The sequence below is a fragment of the Puma concolor genome, chromosome C1, assembly GCF_028749965.1.
Source record: "Puma concolor isolate L17-30 chromosome C1, mPumCon1.1.hap2, whole genome shotgun sequence".
Classification (NCBI taxonomy): domain Eukaryota; kingdom Metazoa; phylum Chordata; class Mammalia; order Carnivora; family Felidae; genus Puma; species Puma concolor.
In genome coordinates, this window is record NC_141674.1 from 156,363,458 (window position 1) to 156,375,903 (window position 12,446).

At 35.1% G+C, this 12,446-nt stretch overlaps 1 protein-coding gene and 1 long non-coding RNA gene across 6 annotated transcripts in view; one reads left to right on the plus strand and one right to left on the minus strand.

Moving 5' to 3' along the window:
* LOC147578512 (uncharacterized) overlaps positions 1-12,446 on the plus strand; it is a 126,127-nt gene that overhangs the window by 78,136 nt on the left and 35,545 nt on the right. The gene's annotated exons all lie outside the window — the stretch shown is intronic.
* Positions 1-12,446, minus strand: part of SCN9A (sodium voltage-gated channel alpha subunit 9) — a 168,188-nt gene that overhangs the window by 32,415 nt on the left and 123,327 nt on the right. For all 3 annotated transcript variants that reach the window (XM_086718809.1, XM_086718808.1, XM_025924769.2), the window contains one exon: positions 6,782-6,902. In XM_086718809.1, coding sequence (XP_086574935.1) covers positions 6,782-6,902 — 121 coding nt within the window. The remainder of the gene's footprint in view (positions 1-6,781; positions 6,903-12,446) is intronic.

The following is a 12,446-nucleotide window of genomic DNA, read 5'->3' on the forward strand; positions in this document are numbered from 1 at the left end:
ATTTGGTGAAGTCACATCAGTAGTTTGGGGATAAGCCATGGTGGGGATCTTTACACTACAAAAGTCATCAAATGCTATAAACCAGGGCTTGTTTGTTTTCTAGAGTAAACTTAATAAAGTAATGGAAGAACTGTTAGTAAAATATATAAAATAATGAGTATCATATTCATAGCCATGACACTATGAACAGCACAAAAAATTGAGGAAATATTCTTTCGTTATTCAAATTCTATTATCTGAGATTTGCAAACATCATTGATGAATGAGTGAAGTTCTGGCATATAGTTTCTTTGTCTCACTTTCACCTTACTGATTAACATAAGTGAAAATACCAACCAACCTTCGGGTTAAAACTATACTTGTTCATCAATTGCAATCATTGATTATCTATAAATACCAAATTTTACTAAAATCTAACAAAAGCATTCTGTGAGAATCAATGAGCTATATGGAATGTACAATAGGAATATTGTTTATATTATTACTTGTAAATCATGTGCCACACATCCTTTATATCTATAAAATTCATAATAAACTGAGGTACATATTCATACTTTATTTTTCTTGGAGAACAGTGGTGAAACATTTACCTGTACCCCACTAGGACAGGTGGAATAAGAGAAAACCTTGAAGGAGAAGGAGACAGAGTGGAAGTGGGAGAGATGTATAAGTAAATAAGTAAGGCAGTAAATAAGTCAGGGAGTAATAAGGTTCTGAACAGAACCATGACCAAGAGAGACCCAGAAAGATAATGACTGAAATTTTAAAAATTAAATATAAAAAACTGAAGTTGATTTTTAAAAAACCCACAATTACTTTGAAAAAGAGGAAGAACTGAAAAAAGAGGAACTACAATTCATTTCTCTCTTAAAAATTTTCCTTTCACAACCGTCATGCCGTGCTGGTGGGAATGTAAATTAGTGCAGCCACTGTGGAAAACAGTATGGAAGTTCTTCAAAAAGTTAGAAACAGAAACACTACATGATCCAATAATTTCACTATTGGGTACTTACCCGAAGAAAACAAAAACACAAATTTGAAAAGATACATGCACCCCTATGTTTATTGCAGCATTATTTAAAATAGCCATGTCCATTGATAGATAAATGGATAAAGAAGATATGGTATATATACATATCATGGGTTATTACCCAACCATAAAAAAAGAATGAGATCTTGCCATTTAGGACAATATGAATAGATCTAGAGAGTATTCTGCTAAGTGAAATAGTCAGAGAAAAACAAATACCTTATGATTTCATTTACATATAGAATCTAAAAAAAATGAATAAACAAACATACATAAAGAAGAAACACACCCATAAATAGAGAACAAATTGATGGTTCCCAGGGACAGGGAGTGGGGGGATGGGCAAAAGGCATGAAGAGGAGTGGAAGGTACAGGCTTCCACTTATGAAATGAATTAGTCACAAGGATGAAAGGTATAGCATAGGGAATACAGTCAACATTACATAGAAGAGCACTGTATGGTGACAGATGGTAGCCATACTTGTGGTGAGCATTAACATAATGTATACATTGGATGAATCACTATGTTGTACACCTGAAACTAACATAACATTGTGTGTCAACTATACTTCAATAAAAAAAAAATCACTGAAAAAAATGTTTTTCCTTCCAACTGGAGGGAAGGTAAAAAGGTGGGAGAGCACTTTTTAGATACTTGTTTCAGAGGTATGCAAGTTAGCCATTAAAAAAAATTTTCTGTTTTATAAAACAATATATTTAATTAAAAATACTGAGCCTCTCAAGTAATAACTCAGATAATCATAAAGTGTATGACTTGAAACAACAAAACTAGAATTCTCTTGAACTGTACTGTTTAGGCAATGTCTTATTATGGTTTCTTTTATGATTCTAAAATGAAATTAGTTCATTGATCCAAGTAATATGAGGTATATCTGGCACTTTAATTTCCAGCACTATAAAAATGTAGCAAGCTATGTTTGTTTTGTTTCTCAAAAGTCTCTGTTTTTTGCGATTGTGTGCATTTTATGTGTTCCTGTCCTTTCTCTCTGGAAACTTTTAAGCTCCCAGAAGGCTAAAACTTATCAGTTATGCCCTTCATTTCTGCTCACGGTACTTAACCAGATTCTTTTACATGGTTTAATATGTCATGTATAGTTGACTTAAAAGACATCATTCCCCTCCAAATGTAGTTCTAAAATAATCCAAGCATTAGTCATGATCTGAAAGATCGTATCTCTGCAAATTCTAGAATTTACAAAACTTGGATGGAAATTGGATTAGATTGGATGAAAAAAAGAAGCCCAGAATGAATAGGAAATATACATGTGCCTTCATTTATCCAACATTAATTATAGTTAACATAACCTCAGATCTGAATGAATTTATCTTCATTGTATTTAAACAACCACCATACCTCTCAAATGCACTTAATAAAGTTAGAATATTTTGGAGGCTTTTTAAACATGTTTTTAATATTTATTTATTTTTGAGAGAGAGAGAGAGAGTGAGTGAGTAGGGGGAGAGAGAGAGGGAGACACAGAATCCCAAGCAGGCTCCAGTCTCTGAACTGTCAGCACAGAGCCCAACGTGGGGCTTGAACCCATGAACCATGAGATCATGACCTGAGCTGAAGTTGGATGCTTAACTGACTGAGCCACCCAGGTTCCCCTAGAATATTTTATAAAATAATGTAGGAGAATAGTAAAAAGGTAGGACCAAAAATTGACTCCCAGATAAAATCTTCCTGAGCAAAAGAAAACAGGAGGAGTGAAAAAATTTAGGATGGTAGTATTTTTTTATATTAACTTTAGACTTTATAAATTTTATTAATGTTTTAGACTTTATAAATTACCTTAAAATAAAAACAAAGATCTTGTGCAGAATAGAATCTATCTGCCTCAAGTATAATTTACCAGAGAAGAAAGTTTCCCTTTTAAGATTTTACTATCTGAGATTTATTTTTGTCAGTCTTAAAATTGAAGAGAAATATTATTCTTAGGATTTTAGATTTAGGCAAGAAAAGGCACTATACGTTCTAATTAGAAAAGTAAGATTTTTATCTGAGACAAAAGTTTATAAATATTGCCCTCAAGATTTATAACACCTCAGAGAGTTTCTTACTCTTATTTTGAGGCAGGAGTGCTCGACCGACTGTCTGGCTTTTATGCAAAGGCATATCCTAAGAGATTTTCAACCTCACTGGTTGGCAATGTTATCACATCTTCTTTATTAAAAGGAGTATTAACTAAATGTAAACATAACAGAGAACCTCTCAAACATTTTAATGGGTCCCCATGGGTAAATGCTATTTCTTTTGGGTGGTTTCATTAATTTGTTCTCATGATGCATTTCATAAACTCTATACTGGGTTTCATCATGTTAAAGTAGTGCTCTCCACCCACCGTCCTCCAAACAAAAAAACTCCTAACCACCACTGACCTCTTCCATGTATCACTTATCTGTCCTACTAAATATTTACTACTAAATATTTATTTGGGCAAGGGACATTGTTTTTTTCGCTGCTCTATCTCTCTCCAGTGAGCACCCTGGGCCTGAAATACAGAAGTTGTTTAATGATTATTTGCTGATTGGATGAAAGAATAATTAAGTGGATAGATGGTGAGAGGCTCAGCAAATTGGATGCCCTGTTTGATTTACCAGGCTGAGCTTCTTAGCTCAGCAGGTTGAGCAAGTATAAAAAGTTTCTAGCTGCTCAGAGCAATGTGACTCACAGATGTGTGTTTCCTCATAAATTTTCTTGTCTTTGTTCTAAAAATTATTTCATTTAATTTTTTTAATGTTTATTTATTGTTGAGAGAAAGATCATGGGTGGGGGAGGAGCAGAGAGAGAGGAGAACGGAGGATCTCAAGCAGGCTCTGCGCTGACAGCAGCGAATCCAATGCAGGTCTTAAACTCAGGAACCGTGAGATCATGACCTGAGCCAAAGTTGGATGCTCAATGGACTGAGCCGCCTGGGTGCCCCATTTAAATTTTTTTATTGAGGTAGCACATATATTTAGTATAGTATACCAATTATAAATATGTAGATTAATATACTCATATAATAGCCATGTAGGTCAAGATATAACATTTTAAGCACCCAGGAAAGCCCCCCTCCCGCCCCCATGTTCTTTCTCAGTCTGTACCCTCTAGAAGGACTACTGGTCTGACTTCTATCATTGTAGGTTGATTTTGCCTATTCATCCCCCATCCCCCATTCCCAGCTTTACTGAGGTATAACTGATAATTTAAAACTGTATATATTTGAGGTACATGAATTGATAATTTGATATTAAGTATACGTTGTAATATAATCATCACAGTCAAGTTAATTAGCATAGCCCATCTTTTCACACGATTACAAATTGCTTCTTTACATCTGTGATGAGAGCATTTAAGATCTACCCTCTTAGCAAATCTGAAGTATACAATACAGTATTGTTAATTATAGTCACATTGTTGTTGTAGCTCTTCAGAATATATTTACCTGTGTAACTGAAACTTTGGCCCTCAGTAAATTTTCAATTGTTAAGGTCAAAGTTCATCTGAAATAGTGTTTCTATAATACCTCTTATTTTAGACTCAATTCAGAAGTTATGAATAATCTCAAAGGACTCACATAACTATTCTCATTAGAGCTTTGTAGGACTAGAATAAACTTTTTGTAAAGTTTAATCTCAGTAAAATAGCAACTACAGTCTGAAATAGCTTAGCATTAATGCTTTCTGCAGAGGGTTTAAGTTTTTCTAAAGCCCTTTTCTAATTTGAAGACATAATTTGTTTGATAAACCCAACTTCTTTCTAGTTATCCTAGAATTTTAAGTTAGGGTCATTAATAAAAAGTATAGAGGAAATCTTGGTTGTCTCTGTACATATTTAATGGTGCTAATCAATTTATTGAGAAATCAGCAACACCTGATGAAATTCTTAAGTTTTGTAAAGGAAACACTTTAAAGGAAACTGTTTTGCTTATGGTACTAATTTCAGCAAACACAAAATTTCTACCAGTTGGGTGTGATACTTGTTTGCTTCTCACATAAAATGAAATTTAGCTTGTATTTAAAGAATATTCATGTACCCATTGTAGTTAGAAGATTTCTTTATTTGACAGGCATTTTTTTCACACATGAGTGCTAGAGGAAGCAGGTTGAGAAAATCATAGAGGATGAACACAAGTCAATGATTTCTACAAAAAATGCTGATTCTGAGAATAATAGATACCAAGTCATCAGCATCAACCCTGTGCTATCAGAACTATACAGGATTGTCAACAAAATATTTTTAAAAATAAAAAAAAAGGAGAAGAAGGATGTTAGGAATTGTGGTAATTAATTTGTGTTATCTCACTTAATGTCCTCAATATCCCTATGATTCAGATGTGATTGTTGTATCTATTTTACAGATGAGGAATCTGAGATTTAAGATTGAAAAATGTGGAAAAAAAAAAGATTGAAAAATGTGCTCAAGGTCTCACAGAGAATTAGCAGTAGGCCAGTTAGAAGTCATGTTTATCAGGCTCTAAAGCTTCTGGTCTATGTTATTGTATTATACTGCAACTCTAGTATAGGTTTGTGTTTTTACTTGAATAATGCAACATTTGATTAGAAAATATTGCATAAATTCACAGGTCAAGTTCAAAGTCACTACTTTGAATAAAATCCCTGAAAAATTCCAGAAGTAGTAAGTTCAGTAAGTCAGAAAGTGAAAAGGAATCAAAGGAGATACTGTTAGAAAAGAAGAGATTGAAATGCAAAGGGCTTTAAATGTTATGTTAAGGACTTCAGGTTTTATCCTATAGACCAATGGTTCTCAGCTTCTAGTGTGCATTAGAATCCCCTGGAGGATGTACACCTTGTCCCCAGAGTTTCTGATCAACTTGTGGTTTCTGTAATCAACTTGTGGCTAGAAAGAAAGAGGTCAGGGCTGAATCAGTCTTTAGCTTGAGAGACAGGATAGATCATGATGTCACTAAATGAGAGAAAGACCAGAGGAAGCTGTGAATTACATGGGGGAGAACTCACTAAACTTTGTTTCAAACTTATTTTACCTCACACGTTTAAAGGCAACCAGTAGAGATGACCATACCTGAACTCAAGTATGAGGTCAGAGGGAAAGATAATAATTTAAGAGTCAAACAACACAGAAATAGATGTTTAAACTATAGACATGGATAAAGCCCCTTAGGGCTAGAGAAATAAGAAGGTAACAGCATTGAAATGTGGGGGAACAATGTTATTTAAGGGATGTGTATAAAGATAGTCACTGAAAGAAACAGGGGAAGAAACTCAACTCTCAGAGATGCAAAAGAAGAACAAAGGTAGAGTGTGGCTTCTGAAACCAAGAGAAGGATTTTGAGACAGACTACTATTAACCAGATAATGGTTAACAGTATCAAACGGTGTGCTGAAAGTTGGCGGGTGGCTTCAACTTTTGATGATAAGGACAGTAGTAGCCTCTATCCCATTGAGCTGTATTCTAGTGGTTCCACAGAACTGGAAAAATGAATTAAGGATCTAAAATGAGAAGTATGAGCACCCTAAGTAAGTAAAGTGCTTTATAGTATAACATACTGTCATTGTAAATTATTATTAGTAAAGTATCTTAAGTGTGGAAACTGAAGCTTTGAAAGCTTCCATGATTTACCCTTTGTCATAGAGCCATGGCCGAATCGGTATGCAGTGGAGTCTTCTGACTTTTCACTGATAATCCCTGATAAGTATGAGGTTTTAAGATAAAACCCCAAATACGAATAAATGGATGGCTAGCCAAGGTCTTGAATTTTCTCTTACCATCTGTAAAACAGGCCTCTGGCTCATCTGAATTTATAGGTTCAGCCTCTGCTTCTTCTCCTTCTCCTGGCAGAGGGTTATCAACTGTGCTGCACTCAGAGGAACTCGACCGGTTCAATCTCTAAAAAGAAATGCACCAGCCCACCAGGCAGTTAATTTAGAGGTTATTCAAATCTTATATTCAAGCCATACTTAATAATCAAATTCATGCAAAGTGTTATGAAAAAAAGATTAACAAGTATGATGGCCATAAAAACGTATAAACACATATTGAGGTCAAGTAAACTTACAATGCATCTATGCTTAATCTTTCTATCTACACATCCCGTGAAAATTAAATTTTATTATTTTTAGTATGCTAGCAAGTAAGTATATGGACAGAATTAGCATAAGGTAATTGTTTGATAAACTATAGCATTTGTAAAGTATTGGCCAAATTTTTATTATGTTTTACGTTTAATATAATTTGTGTACACCGGTAATTATTATAGTTAGACAACCGAGATCCTGATAGAAATAATACAAGTGCCAAATTGCCAATGCCTGAGAATTGAAAGATTGTATCTGACAGTTGGCAGAAAAAGTTTTTTGATACTTAAAATTAGAAAAAAAAGAAATAAATTAGTGTAAAATGAAATCCAAACATATTTCCTCTATTAGCTCTTGGATTTAACAATATGTATCAGGATGATATAGATAGAAGGCTTTTCACCAAGACAAAAAAAAGTCAAATATTATATTGGAATCAAAATGCCAAAGACCACACTAATTATTTCATCCAACACAGACCACTTTAGCATAAAATTTCAGGATATAGTTGAAAAGATCATAAAGTATTATATATAATGTCAAAAGATAGTGGTTACCAAAGTGAGCACCACATGCAAAATCTGAAACAAAGATTCAATGAAATTAAACATGGTGGTTTCACACATGAGAGGAATGAATTCATTGTCATTATGATCATATAATTGATCATAAGACAAGTTCTTCCCACCCAGAAATTTATGATCAAACATGATGTTTACACACTTATACATACACAGAAATTTTAGAAAAAATACATACAGCAATTGTAGCAAAACTGTCAATTTTTCCTAATATTGCTTTATAAGGGGTAGAGCAGCACATCAATAGAAGAGTTCATTTTTCATTCTCATTTGCTGAATGACATGTGAATATTGAAAACTACTAGTTATTACAGCACATGCTTCTCTTATTAAGATTATAGCTTTACTTTAGAATAGTTCTATAAATACAAGTGCTAAAAGCAAGGAAATACTCATCTCCATTAAATTGGTTTTTTAATCAATTAATTTGCATTAATATTATAGGCCAAATCTAAAATATTAATTTTTAGAGATTTACTGGGAAGCTAAAAATGTGGGTACCACATTCTCAGTGTTATTATTATCACACATTATTCAACACCAGTAAAAAAGTCATTGATACAGCTTTATACATAAGGAATGATATAAGCAAAGTTCTTTTTATGAGAGCAAAGAATTATGATTACTATAATATTTATAATCCTATTGGCATAGGGGCATTATTTCCACCAGGTTGAAGAGTTTTATAATAATATCCGTTATGAACAATATTACTATGAAATTTCACTTAAAAAGCAGAATTAAATTGATTGAATTAATCTTAAATGACTTTAAAATAAAATTTTAAATAAAATGCATCTAATATGCAGAATGCCTACTCAGGCTAAATTAATGAAAACACCTTCAACCTTCGTATTTGGTTTTCTCATTAAGCATTAGCAAAAAAATATATGCCAAGTTAATTTATAAGCAAATAAAAATTAAGATGATTTTGTAAAGTGTATCATGTCATTTCTGAAACTTTTTTCATAGTATGGCAACTTTTTGACGTTTAAATTCAGAGTTTGGCTCAAATTGTATATAATAAATGACAGTTATTCAAGATAATTCCTCATTGCAACAGACATCAAAATATTTAATATGAACTACAGTTTGTATCATAAGCCAAATTGCTATGACTCTTTAGAAATTCAAATTTAGAATATTTTCAGGAATTCAGTGTTTTCCCGGGAATGCATGAAGTATTCACAAAGTAGCTATTTTAATACTGTATATAATATTAAACGCATATGTATATGCCCTAGTGATGTAGAGAGTTTAGATGTAATCTATTCAGTCTTTAAATTTAATATTTACGGGGCGCCTGGGTGGCGCAGTCGGTTAAGCGTCCGACTTCAGCCAGGTCACGATCTCGCGGTCCGTGAGTTCGAGCCCCGCGTCAGGCTCTGGGCTGATGGCTCAGAGCCTGGAGCCTGTTTCTGATTCTGTGTCTCCCTCTCTCTCTGCCCCTCCCCCGTTCATGCTCTGTCTCTCTCTATCCCAAAAATAAATAAACGTTGAAAAAAAAAATTAAAAAAAAATAAATTTAATATTTACTAAAGTCGAAGTGTCTTTAAACAGTGTCCAAAAGGATGCCTTTAAATAGAAAGGCTAACATCTAAAATGAAAACTTTCCCTTGAAGGGAAATGCATTTAATTCTCATGACAGGTATTGCTGTATTTAACTATTGAATCTTCTTATTTTCTTGTTAGTACACAGAGAAGATCATACCAATCATTTGAATCTCTTTACATTATTATTATTATTATTTTCCATTCTATAAACTCAATCATTTGTTTTTTTAGTTTCCTTTCTTGTAATTATGGAAATTGAAGAATTATTATAGTAAACTAAGAGCAGTAAAATAAATACTTTAGTGTAGAAAATTCCCCTTTTGATATTATAAATAGCTTATTCTGTAATTTTTGTGTGGATTTTGGTTTTAATAAAATATGAAATATACTTTTGTCTATAGATTTTTTGCTTGTCTTGTCAACAAATATAATTTTTTACCTTTGACATCCTATACATATAGGCTGTATAAACATAGGATCATAGATGTAGAGTCATTAGCATTAGGAATAGAAAATATACCATAGACAGCATTCCTGCCTTTTTATTGAATAATATGGCATCATTTATTGACACTTTCTAAAATTTTCTTTCTTTTCTTTAAATAAAATCTAATTCAAAAATTTTAAATGTACAATAATATATGGCAAAAAACAAAAGTCCTTTCCACTCTCTGATTCTATTCCCTACTATATATACAGTGTGTATGTGTGTGTGCATACATATATATCTTTCCATATTCAGTGTGCATCCATACAACATTGAAGTAGTTTGGAAATAATCTAATCTTGATTCAAACTTATATAGCTATCTAAGAGGCCCCTTTCAACATTTGAAAATATAATCAGATTAAGATAATGGAGTAGTAGGACCCTATGCTTGCCTTGTCCCTTGAATGCAGCTAGATAAATATCAAATGATTCTGAAGACCCAGTAAATCAATCTGAAGACTGAGAAAACAAACTGCACACGTAAAGGGAGAGAAAAGACCACATGGTAGAAGGTAGGAAGTATGGAGCTGTGATTTGGGGGAAAAAGGATTGTGGGCTGTGGAGGAGAAGGAGTCCTGATCATGGAGAGAGGAAGGAAGACACAGAGAGAGACAGAGAAAGAGAGAGTGAGAGAAATGTACAGGGGATTGCACAACAAAAGCACTTCCTCAAAACCACTGACTGAGAAAATGAGAGGAGCTGATTATCATGAGTTTTTATAACCAGTGGAGCTCAAAAATTGGAGTTTAGAAGTCCATACCATGTGGATGGTGGATGCGCTTGGTGGATGCAGTGGTGCTCCTGTGGAGAAGGAGGGCAGAAGCCCAGGAGCAGATGGCACGATCTGAGAACCCCTGGAATATACTGGGAGAGATAGTTTCCCCTTCTTGGAGTGCATCTGGGAGAGGAGGATAACCTCTCAGGGGACAAAACAGCTGGTGGGTGCCATTGTGCTGCCCTGTTCCTTAGCATAGGAAAAGAGACACCTGCTGAGGGCAGCTAACCTGGACACTGGCTTTTTGCTATGCTTTACTCTAAACTCCAGGCTCCTGCATGTTGGTGCAAATGCCATTCTGGGACAAACTGGCACCAACCCCAGTGCCATGAGACCCTGGCCCAGAGGACCACAGCAGGTCTGCGGCACACCAGGTCCCTAAAACTTAGATTTTGAAACCCAGCCAACATGCCTGAGATAAAACACAGGTGCACTACACTGTTGGGAGGGCAGAATGGCCCAGACACAGGGTGAGGGCAGAGATCTGAGGAATGCCTGGGACACATGAGGTGAGATTGTTTGCTCTTCTGTGAGGGCTTCACAGACAGTGGCAGACACAAACTCTCCTCTCCAGGGATGAGGGAGAGGGTTGTTGCCATTTTTCTCCCCCACCCATCAGAACAGACTGACTTCAGTGAGCAGAACAGCTCCAACAGTGGAGACCTGAGCTGCTTACACCAAGCCCCACCCCTCTGAGCTCTGCAGGTGCTTCTTTACTAGGGCAAGTGTACCTGAGAACCAGAGCAGTTGGCTCTTCCCCCAGAGGACCAGCACAAACTCCTGCACACACCAAGTCTACTGACCACAGAGTGTGCAAAGCTTCAACTCTAGGACACATAGGATCTAGCCTCTTAACAAGCAGACCAGAGCACACCTAGTTAAAACTCACCACACTCTGGACAAGGTGAAAACACTCCCCACGGCAGGCAAGAAGAAACTCTGCAGAGGACTGACCTGACGGGAAAAGCAGCCAAAACAGTAGCAGAGTACACACAGCATAAACCAGAAACACCTCCTGAAATGCCAGGCCCTGGACAGTATATGATCTCTTCTTCATAAAGCCATTACTCTCTGGAGCAGGAAACATAGCAAGCTTTCATAACACACAGAAGGCAGAGATCTAGACAAAATGCTAAGATGGAGGAGTTCATCCATCCCAAAAGAAAGAACAAGAAAGGGTCATGGTCAGGGATCTCTTTGAAACAGATATAAGTAATATGCTTGATCTAGAATTTGGAACAATCATAAGGATATTAGCTGGGCTTAAGAAAAGCATAGAAGACACCATAGAAAAGCATAGAAGACAATAGGCCGTCCCCTATTGTAGAGCTAAAAGACTTAAAAACCAGTCAGGTTGAAATAAAAAAAATACTATAACCGAGATGAGAAACTGACTGATTGTAATGACCACAAGGATGAAAGAATCATAGGAATGAATAAGTAACATAGAAGATAAAATTATGGAAATTAATGAAGCTGAAAAGAAGAGGGAAAGAAAAATACAGGATCATGAATAAGACTTAGGGAATTCAGTGACTCCTTAGGTGTATTTGAGCAGATTATAGCTGAAAACTTCCATAATCTGGGGAAGGAAACAGATGTACAAATCCAGGAGGCATAGAGAACTCCCATCAAAATCAACCAAAGCAGGCCAACACCAAGACATATTAAAGTAAAATTTGCAAAACACAGAGTTAAGGAAAAAATCCTAAAAGCAGCAAGGAAAATGAAATCTCTAACTTACAAGGGAAGACAAATAAGGTTAGCAGCAGACCTATTCCCAGAAACTTGGCAGGCCAGAGGGAGTGGCATGATATATTCAATGTGCTGAAGAGGAAAAATATATAGTTAAGAATATTATATCCAGCAGGCTGTCATTCAGAAAAGGAGAGATAGAGTTTCCCAGACAAACAAATATTAAAGGAGTTCACAACCACTAAACCAGCTCTGTAAGAAA